The 19,752-nt window shown below is 47.7% G+C and overlaps 1 protein-coding gene across 3 annotated transcripts in view; it reads left to right on the forward strand.

Annotated features, from left to right (window-relative positions):
* FUZ (fuzzy planar cell polarity protein) overlaps positions 1-19,752 on the forward strand; it is a 158,837-nt gene that overhangs the window by 116,837 nt on the left and 22,248 nt on the right. For all 3 annotated transcript variants that reach the window (XM_078655249.1, XM_078655247.1, XM_078655248.1), the window contains exons 9-10: positions 2,390-2,469; positions 3,272-3,373. In XM_078655249.1, the coding sequence (XP_078511375.1) occupies positions 2,390-2,469; positions 3,272-3,373 (182 nt within the window). The remainder of the gene's footprint in view (positions 1-2,389; positions 2,470-3,271; positions 3,374-19,752) is intronic.

The following is a 19,752-nucleotide window of genomic DNA, read 5'->3' on the forward strand; positions in this document are numbered from 1 at the left end:
AGATCAACCAGCGGGGGAGATGATGATGACTACTCCCACCCACTGGAGTAGTGTGGTCCTGCAGAATCAGCCTAGGAGTGCTTGGAGGCTGCGACTGCTGGGGACAGTGTGGTAAATGACTTCTGGCCTCCATTCCGAGGACGGAATGTACCGTGTCCACGCACGGCTTGGGCAGTCTGTGCAGGACGGTGGCTGGGATAGGGCTGATGCGGCTGGAAACTCCTTCCGTTGCCATGAAAGGGACCAAAAGAAGATTGGCCACGAGGAGTGGAGGAGAACCCCAAGGATCTGGCCGTAGCTCGAGAGTCCTTGAACCTGACCAGGGCCGAATCTACCTTTTCCCCAAACAGGCGGGTTTCATTAAAGAGCATGTCCATCAAATTGGCCAGGCCATCCCCAAGAAGCCAGCCAGGCGTGAAGCCTCAAGGCCACTGTCGTTGAAATTGATCTGCCTAGCGAATCGGTTGTATCCAAACCATACAGTATGGCGAATGTAGCTGCATCTCTCCTGTCCTTGACAGCTTGGGAGAGCACAGCCCAGGCCTCCCCCGGCACTTGTGGCAGCACCTGTGCAACCGTCTCCCAAAGAGAGTGGGAGAAACGGCCCAACAAGCATGCAGTATTCACTGACCCCAATGCCAGACTGGAGGAAGAAAACCTCTTCTTCCCAAATGAGTCCAGTCTCTTGTATTTCCTATCCGGAGGGGCGGAGGGAAATGCGCCCTGGGAAGTAGAGGCCTGCGCCACCAAACTTTCTAGGGTGGGCTGTTGGCTGAGGAACTTTGGGTAACCCGGAGCTAGACGATGGCGGCATGAAATCGTCCTATTCACAGGAGCCCCTGTGCTAGGCTTGGACTATGTTCCTAGAAAGACGTCTGTAAGTGCCACAATAAAGGGCAATAGGGGTTCAGAATTGGAAGCCCCTGGAGAGAGCATACCAGTGTGTGGGGAAGTATCCAGACTACTGGCTTCCCCAAGTTCCCCATACCGGTCCATAGTCTCCTCAGAGACATCCTGGTTCTCTAGTGGGTCTCCAGACTCCTCCCATTCCTCTCCTGAGTCCAGCACGTCCACAAAGTGCTCAGGCGACAACATAGAACCCCTGGGTTCTGTCGACATCGGAATCGGCGTCGCTCAACGCTGTTCCGGCTCCAGTTCGTCAGGGATGAGGAAGGGGCTTGCGTCACTGACTGGCATCAGCGACATTGCAGGCACCAACTTTGGGTTCGACGCTGGGGGATATCGTGCTGGTACAACCAGCATCGACCTGGCTCGGATCCCTGAGGCCCCACCAGCACTGTGGCCGAGCCAACGTCTTCAAACCCGATGGGGCCCCATCTGGCACCGCGGGGCCTGAGGACTCACCAACAGGGTCTTCCCACTCAAATACACCGCACATGGCCTTGTAAAAATCTTTAATCTGAGCGGGAGTCGCTCCGGCTCCCGGAAAGGGAGGGAGGCCTGAAGTCGACTCAGGCTCCGGCTCTGCAGAACCATGCCTAGAGCGTTGGTGCTCCTTACCTCTCTCGACGACAGACGCCAGTTGAGGTGAAGTCGAAGTCCGCTTGGACTTCTTCTTCTTCTTGTACCTCTTCCCCGAGTGTCCAGACAACCTCGAATGGGAGGAAGAGGACTTAGGGCTCTGTGAGCAGTCCTGTGACCTCCTCTTCTTTGGAACGGGACCGTGAACTCCTCGGAGTCTCGCTTTACGGTGTTGACTGCCCGGCCACGAGTAACTTCATCGCCCGCTCTCTCAAGGTCTTCTGAGTCATCGCCCGACATGACTTCGAATTGTGGTCATGTTCAAGACACCACAGACAAACGTGGTGTGATCGGTAAAAAGACATCATGCGGGAACAAGTCCTCCATGGTTTAAAACCTTTTTCCTACCAGACATCCCTCGCACACGAAGTCGCTACTCAAAAAATGTCGACAAAAGTCGAGAAAAATGCCTGCAAATTGCGGCAGAGGGGTAGCTCTTCCCTGGTCGGCGCTTAACTGGCGTGGAAAGAAAAGAACTGAGGTCCGCACACCTGGGTGGCGCCTACGTAGGCACCGCGATGTCATAACCAACGCTACCGATGCCAACAACGTCACGGCACGCAGAGCCGAATGAAGCCAGCTGACGTCTCGCTCACAGGGTATTGCTCAGCAAAAATTTCCAGATCCAGCCGGACGCCGAGGGAATTCAAAGGTAAGTATCTGCAGCTAGAAGTCCCTATCAGAGTGTGCTGCTGTGTATTTTGTTGTCTAAAACAACATGTCTCTGGGAGTCAGAGACACGTTGCTCATGTTTCTCAGTTGTAGTGAGTGCATGAAAGCACAGTTAGCATTGTGTGACCCACCCTGACAAAGACCAGCCATACCATGGCCTCTGTTTTGTTTTTAGACTTTTATTAATCAATCGTGAGCAGAAGAAGGGGGTCTACACTGTGCAGGCACAGCCGTCTGAGGACAAGCAGCAACAAGGTGACAGCAGTGCTCTGCCCCTCTCAATTGTATGCATGGTGTGTGTGTGGAGTATGGGCTGCCCCTCCTTACTGACAAGGCCCTCTTGACATTTACTTCTTTTCTGTACACAAATGCTTTTCTACTCCAGTATATAAAGCACTCCTGGATCTTGGGTTTGTGATGTGGGAATCTTGGCAAGGAATGAATGAATGAATCAATCAATATTCATTGTCAATTGAATGGACCCACCAGAGTCCAGACCTTCTCAGTTCAGCCACAACATCCATAGCCTGACCTGTCCATAACCTCAATCATGGTCTGCAGTATACCCTGCGCTGCCAGTTCAGTACTGAGCCCCTTATGCAGTACTGTCCATGTACCTGACCATTACCTGCAGCATGCACTGGTATTTCAGTACTGAGCCCCATGTACCACACTGTCCCTGTACCTCAATCATGAGCTTCAGCATACCCTGCTACTTCAGCACTGTCCATATACATCAGTCGTGCCCTGCAGCAAACCCTGCTGCTTCAGTACTAGACCCTTTACATATGACTGTCTGTGTATCTCGATCTGACCTGTCGCATATTCTGCTGTTTCAGTACTGAGCTCCACCCTCTGCTCTGCAGATGCACCTTAATCCTTAGCTGTGGTCCCAGTACTGTTCGGTAGCGATGTACACAAACCGCTGCGGCATACTCCATAGCTGTCCTAGTGTGTGCCTCTTGTGCTGCGCTTAATGCAGCACCTGTCTTGTGTTTTCTGTCTGTATCTCTGCAGTTTTGCCCTAGCATTGATGTCTGTGTCTTCTCCTCTTCAGGAGTCAACCTCTCTCTTGAGCAGCGGAGAGCTGCACTGCGTGCTTTCTACACCCTGGCTGTGTCCCAGTACTTTCCCTCTGAGCAGGGGGACGAGAAGAAAGGTAAGGCTGCTTCTGAGCACTGCTGATAGATAACCTATGTTTAGGACCAGCACCAGCCGTCTGTGGACTGATGGGGCTATTTAGAGAGCTTTTCGATGTGCTTTCCCGCCCACTCATACTTGTATTCCCTAATCTGGCACTATTGGGGGGGCGGGGGGTTAACCACCGGGGGTGTATTGGAAGCCTCTTGAGTGTCAGTCTCTGTGTGCAGTGAATACTCGCCATTCTTTTCCTTTTTCCACAACACTTCTCTGCATCACCGGCACTCTGTGTGACCCTACCACACAAAGACGCACACTTTCCTGGTCGTGCCATCTTTACTCCGCACCCTCAGTACTCCATTAAGTGACTCCCACTCAACTATGCAATGCCACTACCCAACTCACCTCCTTGCACCTCTTTACACACTACTCCACTTACTGATGTATTTATTGAGAGAGTTTGCCTAGCACTTGCCTCACCTTACTTTCACTTCAGAGTGCTAGATAAGGCCAGGTATGTGTGTAAAAGTGAAATACGAATCCAATCGGTGATGGGAGGGTCCCAGTCTGAACTTCAACACCTGCTGCCAAGTGTGTGTGTAATTCAGTTGTAGGCAAGCTCGAACGAGTTCAGCTTCCGGCCTGCTGTGATTGGCAAACAATTGCATTCTTCCCTCAGATTTGAATCCTGTTCTTCCAGAGTTGTGGCCATGAACTCTCAAGGTCTGCCCTCCATGTTCAAGCCATCTGAACACTTATTGGGTGATGGGCTGTGACATTGCTGAGTGCACAGTTTTACAGGGGCAAGGAGCGGTGTGTTAGATTTTACAGATACCCTGTCTCTTCGCCTCAGTTGGTTTTATGAACATTGAAAAGAACCTTGAACTTCATACATCCAACAAAAATGCGTGTTTACATCTTGTTGTATATGTAGTGCATCCTCAGATTCAAGCCTCCATGTTTAGAAACCTTTGTTACCTCGTAAGTTCCTTTGAAATCCCAGTCTAACTGAGTCTACAGTCGTTGTCCATTCGGAGAATTGCAAGAATTTTCTGAGGTAGGGAAAGGTGCCCCAGGCCAATCAACTTCAGAAGCAAAGGAGAGCCCAGAGGTAAATGGGACTTGTAGGTTCCAAGATCTGAAAGGTAGATTCTGTTCCGCCAGTACTTTGATCTCCATCTTGGCTCCATTCAGATGAAGTAAGCGCTTTCACGCTGCTGAACAAGTCGACCAAGTACGCGTTGACATTTGCCTGGCTCAGTGGTGTTTTCTAGTTGGAAGCGTGAATGGGGATTTTTGGCTGTTATTTGGAAATTCACCTACCACTGCTGCTGTAGGTTTTGCGCCTGTAGGCTAGTATTCACTACAAAGGACCCTTTGTGAGGAGATATCATTGGCTCAATCCGAATATTACACTTGGCTCTACACTCACTTACATTCATTCTTTACTCTCAGTTCTCCACTCACTTATGCAGGCACAATACTTCAATCACCTACTCATGAACATTAATACTACACATGCACACTTCTCCTATACCTTTGTTTACAAGCTGGTCACTTACCTATACATTCAACCAAAACCCACACACAGCTCCACTTGCCTTCACACAGTCACATCTCCACTCACACCACAACTGATTCCTCCTATCGTATTCCCTTCACAGCTCCCTTCCTCCTCTCACACCTTTAAGGAAGAGTGCTTCTGCCTCACTTTGCTTCTGCCAATGACGTGGCATAGAAAACCTAGCATAAGTTAATGCGGTGATCATGTGGGTCAGTTTACAGCTTTCCTTTCTGCAGAAAATTCTCCTACTGCTCCAAGCTGTCCACCGGGTGGCGCTGAGGTGCTCTGTTGGTGGCAAATGTAAATTACTGCAGCCCTCAGCATTAGACATTTTTTCACCAGCAAGTTGAATGGTAGCAAGTATGGTAAGGTGGCTATACTAATTGAAATGCGTCGCCTGTATTGGTGACGTCCCCCCGAGCACAGCTGGAGCCCACGAAAAAGTTGGTATAAATATAATAGGCACAATTGCCGCACAAAAGAGATTTAAATCAAAATGGTTGAAACTTTGCATTTAATGTTCATTGATGGTTGATGTTATATTATTCATTTCAATCCACAACATGTAAGCATGATGTCAATCACAAAACAATCAGAGAATGCAAAGTCCCAATGCATTTCGGGCACTCCAAGCCCTTCATCAGGGGCCTGATATCTGCAAGTAATCAACAAGGAAACAAACTGGACCAAAATAACAATGGTGATCTTATAAAAAGTGAAGATGTAAATCTTGAGTGATCCCAAACAAGTATAAACCAAGCGCGTACAGTCGCTCTAGCGTTGACAAATTCCTTATATCCTTGTAGTTGGGCACCATAATTAAAATGAAAAAAATGATGTACAACTAAAAACGAGTGTGGAACAAATATACAGAACCGAAAATGAAGTGTGCTAAGATTACGAGTGTCAGTGCGCGAAAGCCAAGATAAAGTGCATAGGGGCAAAAAGAACTGTGAACTATATGTTTCCGCAGCTTACTTGAGTCAAAGTTTTCCGCGTGAACCGGAAGCAGGGAGTATGTGCCCCACGGTGTATGAACCGCCATATTTGAATAAAAATACTAGTGCGTGAAGACGGACTGGATGGTTCCGGGAGGCGGCATCTCGTGAAAATACGAGTGTGCAACGCAAATATGAAGGAGGAAAAAATCTAGCCAGTGCCATACGTGCATCCAAAAACCATGCAAGAGAAATATAAACAACGGTTAACAAAGTGTACGCAACTAGCAGTAACGTAACACTAAATAAGCAGTGCCATGAGGTAAAGAGAACATGTTACCATGAAAAATGGAAAATAAATAAACATGATGTATACAATAACCAATGTCAGAACTAAGGATGACCAAATTGTAAGAATTTGAGCCAAATAAGAACAAAGTATTCTGGTGAGCCCTAGATGGGCCCTAAGGCTCAGTTGCAAAGATGATTGGAAAATCCAGACAGAAGAAAGGAAACTATTAGCCCAAGCATGTGTAACTGTGAAAACAGAAGGTTCGAGGCATGTGGGCTGCTAAATTCATATCTTAGCATTAGATCGCCGCCTAGTGTTGGGCTCGGATGATTGCACATTGTTGTCCTGGAAGAGTCTTCGAAGTATCCTGAGATAGGTGGCTCCTCCCCTGGACTACAGTGCGCATGGGCATCGGCTCCATCCCCAGATTGTTTTTTTCCGCCATTGGGTTCGGATGTGGTCTCGACGTCTTACTGTCGGAACCAAGTAAAACTAACTTTTAGCGGCCAAAAGGCCTCGATTTTCTTGCGTCGGTATTGTCTGCGCACGGTCTCGAGTCTTCCGTCTCTTGGAGCCGGAATAAGCGGAGTTTTCTTCGCTCTCTAAACTTTGAGGCCTTCTCGTCGCGACACGACTGCAAGCCTTTTCGGACATGGAGCGGAGCCCGTTTAAGTACTGCCCGCTCTGTGGGTCCAAGTACCCACACATTGATCTACACCCCGTCTGTAACAAGTGCCTTTCGCCTGACCACGACGACGGAAAGTGCAAGGCCTGTGCACAGTTCCGATCAAAGAAAACTCTCAAGCTTCGGCGCGCGGTGCGCTTGGAAGCTAGGCAAGCGGCCCCGGATCCGGAGAACATCTTCGGCGACCAGGACGAAGAGGTCCAGGGTCACCATCTACAAATCTCCCCACCGGAGACGGAGGTCGAAGCGGATCCGGGAGACGACGACGGAGTCGCGGGTCAAGACCTCGAATACGTCGAAGAGGTAGGAGACGACGATGAGATTTATGGGGCCGCGGCAGACAGCTCGGGGGACGAGCTCTGCCCCGAAGGTTACGAAGATACCGACCGGGACACGGGATCGCCTGTCGGCCTTACCCAGGACCCGTTGCCGCAAGCCACAGCCCCGCCTTCAGGCCCGGCTACGGACTCACTTGCTGGGCACACTGTTTCGAAACCGAAACTGAAACCGTCGGGATCGACGACACCTAAAATGGCCGACCCGAAAACGAAACTGAAACCTAAGGACTCGAGTGTCCCTAAGATGGCTGCCGTGCCGGTGAAGAAAACGGTGCCCGTCACCCCATCGGCTCCGTCGACCTCCGGTCCGCAGAAGCCGAAGAAGTCTGTCGATTCCGATGCTGCAAAATCGAAACCGACGCCCGAGGAGGGGTCCTCCAAGAAAGATGGTCGGCACGGATCAGCGGCTACGACGCCGTCCAAGCCCGCCAAGGTCGGCTCCAAAGAGGCTACGCACAAGAAGTCTGCGCCCCAGCCTCAAGAATCGGCGGTGCCGAAGACGGGTTCCGCGCCCAAAGCGCACAAGGCCCACAAAGACGTCGGATCCGAGGGACCGATCAAAGCATCCTTGTCGGCGACGAAACCCACGGGGAGTGAACCGTCCCTCATTGCGGAGTCACTGCAGAGAATCAGGGAGAAAGCCTTTGCCCCATCGGCTCCGATACCATCGCCGCAGCCGCAAAAGGACACTCCGGCAAAGCCTTCTGGAAAACTCCTCTTTCTCTTGCCACCTAAGGAGGCGCCGAAAGCGTTTTCAACAAAATCGGCTCCGAAACAAGTTTCTTCGCCGGCTGACCCTCTTCCACGTCGGGTACTCGAATCGGAAGACGATTCAGAGCATTTCATCGACGCTGCAACAGGCAAGCTGACCCTCTATAAAAGGAAAATCACTTCGGAGCCAGTGGACTCCTACATCATCCCACTGAAGAAAAAGAGGGTGCCCCTTGACGCCTCAGGCCTCACGGAACCAATCCAGCCTCCTCCAAGACGGAGCCCTACTCCCTCCCCAGAGCACTCTGTGGGTGAGGGGTATGATGAGGATGAGCAGTACAATTTCCCTATCGATGAACCTGATGTACAACCGGATTCATACGATGACACTGGTGACCAGAACACCCAAGGTGTGGGCCAGGACCCGCAGCTCTTTAATGCACGTGCATCCCCGACTGAGGACTCAGCAGGCTTTCATGCACTACTTGAAAGGGCGGCAGCCAATCATGATGTGGACATGCATGCCGACCCAGTTGAGGAAGACTTCCTTTTCGACACCTTTGCCATCTCTGAAAGGACAGTAAAAACACTTCCTATGCTAAAAGGTGTCCTCAAACATGCTGGGGACATTTTTAAGGAGCCTACAAGAGCGAGAGTGGTCAACCCTCGCATTGAAAAGAAGTATAGGCCTGCACCTGCGGACCCCGCCTACATCCGGGGACAATTGCCACTGGACTCTCTTGTGGTTGCCAATGCCAGGAAACGTGCCAACTCCCAGACAACGGGTGAAGCTCCTCCCCCGGATAAAGAGTCCAAAGTGCTAGAGGCAGGGGGCAAAAGAGTAGCTGCACAGGCAGCAAACTTTTGGCGCATCGCCAATACACAAGCGCTCCTGGCGCGTTACGATAGGGCGCACTACGACACCCTAGAACAGGTTGTACAACACCTGCCTCCACAGTTCCAGGAAGCCACACAACTGCTCATTAACGAGGGGAAGCTCATCTCAAACGCAGCCATCAAGTGTGCGCTTGACGCTGCAGATACAGCTGCTAGGGCTGTCAACACTAGTGTTATGCTAAGACGACAGGCGTGGCTACGCATCTCAGGCTTTAAACCGGATATTCAGACAACAATTCTTAATCAGCCGGTCAATCCTGATAGTCTGTTTGGTCCAGATGTTGACACCACCCTAGAGAAAATAAAGAAGGACACGGAAACTGCTAAATCCATGGGGGCCCTGCAGTCACAACAGTTTCGTGGCAGCAATTTTCGTCGCTCAGGCGCACGTGGGGTCACCAGAGGACAAATGGGTCAACAATCCCAGTTCTCGAAAGGTGGGGCACAATCCTCTTTCACTAAACAGAACAAGGGAGGTTACAGGAATAACAGCAACAGAGGTCGCGGCAGAGGAAACAACAACCCCCGCTCCTCTACTCCAAGCAAACAGTGACTCTCTGTCACTGCCCCCCGACCACCTAACACCTGTCGGGGGGAGACTGCAGCAGTTCCTGCCCGTCTGGAAAAACATCACCACAGACAGGTGGGTGCGACAACTAGTCCAGTATGGTTATTGCCTAGAATTAAAGTCCACTCCACCCAACATCCCGCCAAGGCAAAGGCCTATGTCCGCAGAGCACTTGCTCTTATTGCAGCAGGAAGTAGTGGTGATGCTGCAAAAGGGAGCAATCGAGCAAGTGCCGGTGGGAGAGGAAGGAACAGGGGTATATTCCCTGTACTTCCTTATTCCAAAGAAGGACGGATCTCTCAGACCCATTCTAGATCTACGCCCCCTCAACCTGTACATACTATCAGAACATTTCCACATGCTTACGCTGCAACAGATTCTTCCCTTGCTAAACCAAGGGGACTTCTTAGCAACCTTGGATCTCAAGGATGCGTATTTCCATATTCCACTACACCCGTCACACAGAAAATACCTCAGGTTCACTATTCAAGGAAAACACTACCAGTTCAAGGTCCTACCCTTCGGAGTCACAACAGCCCCGAGGGTGTTCACCAAGTGTCTGGCGACAGTAGCGGCGCACCTCAGGAGGCAGAACATCCATGTCTACCCCTACCTAGACGACTGGCTCGTACAAGCCAAGTCAGAGCAGCAGTGCGCCGCGGACATGTCAACTACAATTCACCTTCTTCACGATCTGGGTTTCTCCCTAAACTACCCAAAATCGCACCTTCAGCCGGCACATGTCCGGCAGTTCCTAGGTGCAACGATCAACACCCTGACGGCCATGGCTCAGCCAAACCAAGTCAGGATAGACAGCATGCAGGCCCTGATCCAAAGGTTCAGGCCACAACACTCGCTGCCAGCGAGAGTGTTCATGCAGTTGATAGGCATGATGGCCTCCTGCATCTTCATAGTCCCTCACGCACGTCTACACATGCGCCCGCTCCAGGAGTGCTTAGCGAATCAGTGGACACAGGCTCGTGGCTAATTGACAGACCTAGTGTTGGTTACCAGTCGGGCATACGACTCTCTGCATTGGTGGACTCCACACAACCTTTGCAAGGGCCGACTGTTCCAAGAGCCTGTGCCGCAGATTGTCCTGACAACGGACGCATCTCTCCAGGGATGGGGAGCTCATGTGCTCGACTTCACGGTGCAGGGACTATGGACAACGCAACAACAGAAGATGCACATCAACTATCTGGAACTGATGGCAATCTTCATGGCGCTCAAGTCCTTCATTGTACATCTGTGCAACAAGGTCGTGCTAGTCCGGACGGACAACATGACCGCAATGTACTACATCCAAAAGCAGGGAGGCACCCACTCGCCACAGCTGTCTCACCTGGCTCAGAGCATGTGGAAGTGGGCCATTCAGAGGAACATTTTCCTCATGGCAGAACACCTCCCAGGGAAGGACAATCAGATGGCGGATCTGCTCAGCAGGTACAGCCATCAAATGCACGAGTGGGAGTTACACCCATCTGTCCTCCACCCGTACTTCCAGCAGTGGGGTCATCCGGAGATAGACCTGTTTGCCACAAAAGAGAACGCAAAATGCCAACACTTTGCCGCCAGGTTCCCTCACCCACAGTCGCAGGGAAATGCGATATGGATGAACTGGTCAGGCAAATTTGCGTACGCTTTTCCGCCAGCCCCCCTAATACCGCTGGTCGCAAGAAAGCTAAGGCAACACGAGATGACCCTCATCCTAGTTGCTCCAACGTGGGCGCGCCAGGCTTGGTACACCACGTTCCTCGAACTCTCAGTGGTACCGCATCAAAGACTGCGCCTCACGCCCAGTCTTTTGACGCAGAACCATGGAGAAATTCAGCATCCAGATCCGCAACAGCTCAACCTGGCGATCTGGCTCCTGAAGTCCTAGAGTTTGGGTACCTTAACCTACCTCCAGAATGCATGAGCATCATCAAGGAGGCGAGGAAACCAACTACTAGAGCATGCTATGCTGCTAAGTGGAAGCGTTTTGTCATCTACTGTACATCTAATGACATCAACCCACTAGATGCATCTATCCCCAACATCATCTGCTATCTGTTGCATCTCTACAGGTGCAATCTGGCGTACACTTCCATTCGGATACATCTATCCGCCATAGCGGCTTATCTTCAGAACAGGCAGCACCTCTCTGTCTTCAGAGTGCCCGCCATTAAAGCCTTCCTTGAAGGTCTGAAAAGAGTCATTCCCCCAAGGACACCACCAGCTCCGGTGTGGAACCTCAACGTCGTCCTCACCAGACTGATGGGACCACCATTTGAGCCACTGCACTCATGTGAGCTCCAATTCCTTACGTGGAAAGTGGCTTTTCTTATAGCTATTACGTCTCTGAGGCGTGTCAGTGAGCTGCAAGCGCTCACAATACAAGAGCCATTCATTCAAATTCACCCAAATAGGGTAGTGCTACGCACTAACCCTAAATTCCTTCCTAAGGTGGTGTCACAGTTTCATCTAAACCAGACCATTGACTTACCAGCATTCTTTCAAAACCCGCAAACGGTGGCGGAAAGGATGCTCCATACATTAGATGTACGAAGGGCGTTGATGTACTACATAGACAGAACACAACACTTTCGAAAGACAAAACAACTCTTTGTTGCCTTCGCACCACAACACAAAGGCAACCCAATCTCCAAGGCAGGGATAGCCAGGTGGATTGTTAAGTGCATCCAGATATGTTATCAAAAAGCAAAGCGCACTTTAACAATACCCCCCAGAGCGCACTCCACACGCAAACTGGGGGCATCCATGGCTTTCCTGGGGAACATTCCTTTAGAGGACATTTGCAGAGCAGCCACGTGGGTCACACCACACACCTTCACAAAACACTACTGTGTTGATGTGCATTCCAAACAGCAAGCTGCTGTAGGACAGGCTGTTCTCAAAACACTTTTTCAGGTTTCTGCAGCTGGCACGGGCAACCGCCGCTGATGGAGGGACTGCTATGTATTCTATGCTAAGATATGAATTTAGCAGCCCACATGCCTCGAACTGAATATGCTACTTACCAGTATGCATCTGTTCTTGGCATGTAGGGCTGCTAACATTCATATCGCCCGCCCTCCTCCCCGGTGCCTGTCGCAGCTGCAGATATACTATTGTATTTACTCATTAGCATGGACATCCTTTACACTTTTCACTCCATCTTCTGCCACAATGGCGAAAAACAATCTGGGGATGGAGCCGATGCCCATGCGCACTGTAGTCCAGGGGAGGAGCCACCTATCTCAGGATACTTCGAAGACTCTTCCAGGACAACAATGTGCAATCATCCGAGCCCAACACTAGGCGGCGATCTAATGCTAAGATATGAATGTTAGCAGCCCTACATGCCAAGAACAGATGCATACTGGTAAGTAGCATATTCAATACGTGACTCATGTTAAACATGGAACTCTAACGGAAAATGGAGAAACAAATAAATGCTGGTGAAGCCACCAAGGTGTGCTGCCAAAGGAAATGATAAAACCACATGGAAAAATACACCAGTGCTAGGATAGACCAAGGATAGGCAAATGTAATGATTACTGAACATATTAAAAGAGAGTTTCACAGGAGCTACAGATAACACGAAAACTCCATTCTGTCTTTCAAACCGAAAGGTTTCAAAGAGTTGAGGGCTCTGATCAATAATTCTCTCTTTGTAAAAGATAATTACTGTTGTTTCTTCCTTCAATCTTCTCAACCGTTTCCATTACTAAAAACTTCAGTTGACTTATGTTGTGATGATTATCTAGAAAGTGAGCAGCTACTGTTGATTTTAAATTCTTGGTTCGGATACTACTCTTGTGTTCATGCACTCTCGTCTTGATTTTTCTCTCTGTCTTACCCACGTAGGGTAACCCACAAGGGTATTTCAAAAGATACACTACATTGGTAGTATCGCAAGTAGCAGTCACCTTAATATTGATTTGCGTTCCTTTCATGAGATTAGTCATCCATGAACCTTTGATAACATTGTTGCAGTTACTGCAATTCAAACATGGTGTGGTGCCCTTATAAGACTTGGTAAAGATAGCTTTGGTGGGTTGTGTTAGAAGTTCCTTCAAGTTCTTTCCTCTGTTGTTAGCGAAGATGGGTTTTTCACAAAAGAGGCTTTCGTAATCAGGTTCCCTAGCTATACTACCATAGCTGCCCAATGCACCCATATATTCATCTTTTCACTCACAATTATTTTTTTCGCATTTTTGTTCCTAACCATGTAAACTTTTTTACACCTTATTTTTGAGCACTTCGATGCCATGTTTATCCTCGGTGGCATGAACAAATATTATTAACTCATTACATTTTTAGTTCAAATGACCCTTCAATAGGAAATGCTTTTCTTCATTGTTAGCCTAAACAAATGCATTCATTTAAATCAATATTTTAAACAAATCTATGCTGCCATCATTATTTCCAAACTTGGTGGTATTTTTAACTTCATTCTCCGTAAAAGAACGTTTCTGCACATGTTGCTCTAATCCTCTTGAAACCTTTTTGACATTCTATTTTCAAACACAGTTATCAATATTTATTAGCTTGAGTTTATTGCCACATGGCTGTTTTCGGTTTAGATCGAGCCTTTAAGACCTGTTGTATACAGTTTGTGGGCTTCCATCCTGCCCATTGCTTCCAAAATGCTTGCTGGCTAGTGGTGAATCCTTCCTCTTTGGCCTCCCTTTTCGTCTTTTGTTTCCTCCCATGCAGCAGGGACCAATTCCCGTATCTTTACGCTCTGGTTGTTTATCTGTTCGTTAGTGGGACTTTTTTTGTTGGTTTCCTGCTCATGTTACTATTTGCCTGTGTTCAGCCTCGGCGCCCAAAGCTGCATGCATTTAATGCAGCATTCGTCCCTCCCACCTCCTCCCATGTTGATGCATGCTCCTCCCATGTTGCTGCATGCCCCTCCCACTCCTCATTGTGCCTCGTGCTCCCATCCCTCATCCCTCCCGCCACGTTTCTTGTTCTGATTGTGATGATCTTGGACTACCGCTCCCAGGCTGCTTCACGCTAGTAAATAGAAAGCCTGCACTGGAACTCTGTGTTGCTGATGGCATGCGTGGTATTGGCATTTTGTGAGTGCTTGCCAACCCATTGCAAGGCTCAATGTGCTTTCAGGGTGGTGGACTCAGTAGCTACACAGTTTGTAATACTTGTCCATTGCTCTGTTTTAAGTTGTTAACGTAAACTATGTTTTAAAACTTCACAGCAAAAACTAACTTTCACAAAGAGCACTAATCACAAAGAACACTAATGCAGAGAAATTTATAGAGGAATGCATTAGCGAGATGGATGGTCCCGATTGAGGCAGACGGACTACACTTACACTGAATGCTGTATCCTGGTTTTGTGGAGTTGTTTTTCTGCCTCATTCAGTACACACAAACTTGTAACTTTCAAGCGTTTGAAGCCCTGCTTTCCGCTACCTGGGATCCCAAGACTAGTGTAACTGAACTGTAGTTGTTTTTATTCTCGGGGATTCGGTTGCAGTGCGTGAGGCAAAACGCAGAAGAACAATGTGTATCTATCTTGTGTTAAGCCTGTCCGCCCTGCGAGTTTTACCTGCTATTTCTTTCAGTGACTGGAGAAGTTTCGCCCACGTCTAAGTCACAATAAACATCGCCCTTTCACTTTCCTATATATTATGTTTTTAAAGAGAAGCAACCATTCAGTGTTTGTGTACTGCTTGCAACATTCGGTCTCCTTCCCATGACCCAAATAAATTACGGTGTAACTGTGCTATTCATCATTATCGAAACTTTTTATCAGCAATACATTTATTTATATATATATAGCTAAATTGACGTTAGACAGAGCCATTGGAATTATGCAGTTTTGCACTGTAGTGTTTCCGGATAATTTTGGATTTACCACATAATCCATCCTACATTGCATAATCTGCAGATTTTAACAAAAACTTTTGATTCTAGTTCAAATGTATAAAAAGTTACTAAAAATGTGGGGACACGTTGCGCATTGGAAGGTACTTCAGAAAGGTTAGCTGATCACTTGTCAGTTGCTTATTGTTGTGTTTGGGTGTTAAACTGGCACTAATGAGGTGAAACCTTTGCCCAGACAGTATTGACACGAGTAAAAATAACAAAATGATAAAGTTATACTATCAGAAAGTGTTCTGCATTACGCCACATAATTTGTCTTTTCTTGCCGCATAATATAGTCAATGTGCTGCGTAATTTGGTCCTACCCTGCCGGTCCGCATAATTTCAGTGGCCCCGACGGTTGGCTCTAATAATTGGTAGCCATGTGACGAGTACTGCTTGTGTCCTACGCCTTGCAGGTTGCTCAGGTGAGAATGTGGAGATTTGAATCCAAAACTACTGGCTTCAATCTCTGAAGTTGAATCACGAGACTGGATATACCGACTAAGCCAGACTTCAGCACAGACTCGTGAGCAGGATCTGTGCACAATTAGGACTTATATCTTTTATACCAAAACATGTAAAAACTAAATTTTCTTAATTATTATGTAAGCAAGAAAGTGAGAGGACCTGGCATGAGTAGCCCAGCAGTATCGCTCTTGTCGGAATTGTTGCCTGGAGTTGGAGCCAGGTGTCGAGGGCCAGACAACGCTGAGATTGTTTGCGGTTGCACTTGTAGAGACACATTTCTGTTGAGCCACAAACCCAACAGCCTGGGGCAATAGAATGGGTCAGAGTGTCATCTTTGATATTATGTACCCCGTCCTAATTGCTAACACAGTATCTGCGAATCACGAGATTGCCCAGATGCGCTTGTAATCTGCTGCAGGCTGGAACCATTTGTTTTGGGAACCATGTTTTCAAGCCTTCCAACCCTCCCATCATTGTTTTTTAATCCCCCCTCCCACCTTCTCATCACTGCTTTCAATTCCCCTCATCCTTCCACTGTTGCTTTCAGTTCTCTCCCACCCCACCGTCCCATTGTTGCTTTTAATTCCTGAATGCCGCCTAGGAAGAAGTGCACAGCAGAGGCAAGCATGTATTCCTGAATCAGACTGCATGACCCAGTGTGTAGTAATTGTATAGCTATTTAACCCCTGGTGGCACAGCACCCAGAATAATGGGCTGCATGGCTAAGAACTTATAAGGCCCTAAAGGGAAGACCTGTTGGCTATTCCAATGGCTTGTTTAGGTCTGATCTTTGGCACAGTTAGAACTAGCACTCCAGACTATTGTTTTTCAGAACAATTCACGCATGTGTGTGTGTGTGTGTGTGTGTGTGTTGTTTGTGTAAGCAGGCATGTCTTGTTGGGGCTTCTATCGAATGTGTTGAATGGAACTCGAACTACTGATTCATGCTGTATTTAATCTGTGTTTTGAAGGAGCTCTAGCAGACTTTTCCCCTTCTAATGACAAGCCTGCGCTGCATTTACTCGGTGCTCGAGGGCAGCGCTGCTCCAAAATACAGCTTTATCTGCACTGCCGTGCAAAAAGCAAGCAAAAACAAGCATTTGCAATACAATAGGTCTCGCATTACTGAAAGTTTGAGCTATTGGTGTGACAATAATAATGGAACACCAATAGCTCAAACTTTCAGTGATGTGAGACTTATTGCATTGCACATGCTTGTTGTTTTAAACAGGCATTAGAGTGAGACAGAACACAATGATCCAATGGTAATTACTAGTTGAAGGCAAATCGCATATAGTACACTAGGTACTATACACTGCAATTATTTACATTGATTCCGAAGGCCCATGGCTGCATTCAGCACATGAATATCACAATTCAGTCTCTTTAGTGAGTGGTAATACCTTACATCCTAGCTAAACAGCTGTTTTAACTGAATGTTCCAGGCTTTAAAAAAGGGATGCCTAAAATGTTGGCAGGGAGTCAACATCCTGTATCTAGGCCGTATGAATGTTACTTCATTGTTTAACTGAAAGAAAAAAGCTCAACTATAATCAACTCCTAGTCATCACTGCAACAACATTCTGCCAGCTAAGCAAGCTGAGGAAGAAGGGATGAAACTACTGCACATGTATAAAAAATAAAGGATACCCTAAAGTGTACCATCCGTACACTACATAAGGACACAGAACTGAAATTCGGGTGCTTTATGTAACGAGAAAAGTTTTATTGCAGTGATGCACAGTAAACACACAACGTCCAAAAGTGAAAGTCAGCTTCAAATGACCCAGTGTTCTGCCTGTATTCTAACGACATTTGGGCATCTGGCTACTGCGTGTAAGATACAAGTGAGTGGGATATTAAGGAACAGCTATCAAAGCCTTTGGACTCCAAGAACTATCTACCTCAACAATGCATTATTATAATATTGCCTCACTTTGCACCCAGTCTCTGATCAATACAAGCAAATACTTCCCACATTAAGTATTTCCGCTTTCTTGTAATGCAATCTAGGTATTTAGATTAGCAAGTGGGGGCATTCTGGTATTAAATGTTATTAGTAAACACAGTGTAGATGAAATATGTTGGTTCTATTATAACAAGCTATGAGATCCGGTCAGCAGTAACCATAAATATACGTAGAATTTATCGCTTATACCAGACTACTTTCATTTCGTTCAAAGTCAGGCTGAAGCTACTAAGGGGTCTATTCTAGACCTGATTTGATTATTTTTAACTGTCTGTCCCCTGCTCATGCGGGGCATGATACAGCATGTAGCAGCCCTCTGGTAGTTCATACAGCAGAGCACGCTAAGCTAGATATTGACCTTTCGAGCACTATCTCTCTAGGACCTGTGCAGGCAAGTTTCTAGCAATATTCGTCCAGTAGACCGGCTCTACCTCTCACTATTCATGAAGCAGAATGAACGTCCGCTATAAGCCTCATCATATGGACAGACCACTTCAAACTAGCAGTTCATGCGGCACTGGTTTTAGTGCAGCAGATGATAACGCTCAGACATGGCTCTAACACGATGAATGAAGTTACTGCAAAATGCATATCGTCGCCAACACTTAAATACCTTGTTTGAAGACGTCGGTAATCTAGTGCAAATTGAGTGAACTATTCTTACAGCTACTGCTCCAGTACTTGAGGAAAGACGTTATGCTAATCTAAAACAAGCATTGGTATAGCCAATAGGTCTTGCCGTTGGTAGGTGTAAGTCGTTTTTGTGAATATGAGTGCTTAGTAATATTTTGCAAAGTGTTCTGTTAAAGAATTTTTTTTACCTATTGCAGCAGTTTACAGTTGTAGTGTAGTTGAAGGCCTATTAAAGGGAGTTTGTGTTGGCTAGTGCTTAGTATCTATTATAATGCATTTAAAACACCATTAGAAACGTAGTCACTTTTTGTGTTATTTTAAAGCACACATTTGTTTATTATATACACACACTACTAAATACGATGTTGTAATTGCAAAATATTTATAATAGGTAGATAAGAGTAACTTTATTGGCAGTTTGAAAATATATTTGACCCCTAGTGTGTTATGACTGCTAGTGTGTTGGCAATGCAATAGGTCTCGCATTTGCGAGTTTGAGCTATTGGCATGGCAGGGTACATTGAAGGGGCAGAGAATATACATGGGGCGGAGAAGGCAGGGTACATTGATGGGGTGCACAGAATACAGAGGCGGAGAAGGCAGGGTACATGAAGGGGTGTTGAGAATATACAGAGGGGGCGGAGAAGGCAGGGTTCATTGAAGGGGTGCAGAGAATATACAGAGGGAGAGGAGAGTGCCAAGCATATTCCAAGAATTGAGAGAAGATACAGCGGGAAAGGGGAGTGCAGAGAGGTACCAGAGCGTCTCTCTGGAATCTCTTTGTACCTCCCTTTCCTGCTGATTATTCAGGGACTGAGGTAGAGCTGAGAACTCGCCCTCCGAGGAGAGAGCTGCAACTCTCCCCATTATGCATTCCCCACCTGTCTGCTCTCCAGGAGCTTGCGTGAAGGATGGCTGGGCTTGCTCTACACAGAGATAATAAAAACAAAGTTAAATAAATTTTAATGAAGTGATAAAAGTAATGCAATGTGTGCGGCAGCGTTGCAGGATGGGCGCGCGAGCAGGTGAAGACTGCAGCTGTGACTACTCACCTCAGAGAGAGCTCGGGCGCACTACAGGAGCCTGCCTTGGACCACACGTGACAGGGCTTGTGGGGCCCTTACATGCTGGGAGACAAGGAACGCCTATATCTCGTGGGCCGAGGAGCCACACATTACGGGAGCAGAGAAGGCAGAGTACATTTGGGAGAGAGAGAGTGAGATGGGGAAAGGCCCCTGCACATACTATGCAGTATGCACCAAGAGGCCACACTTTACAGCGATAGACAGGAGGCAGGTCCCCCAACAGACCGTGCACAAAAATGGCCACGTTACAGGGAATGTGGGTCACTTAGAAGTAACACTCAGACCAGGATACTCTACATGCCATGCACCGTGGGGCCACACATTACAGGAGCTGTGGGCCCTGAATACATAATACAAAGCGAGGGGCACCC

Source organism: Lissotriton helveticus, chromosome 7, assembly GCF_964261635.1.
Source record: "Lissotriton helveticus chromosome 7, aLisHel1.1, whole genome shotgun sequence".
NCBI classification, from domain to species: Eukaryota; Metazoa; Chordata; class Amphibia; order Caudata; family Salamandridae; genus Lissotriton; species Lissotriton helveticus.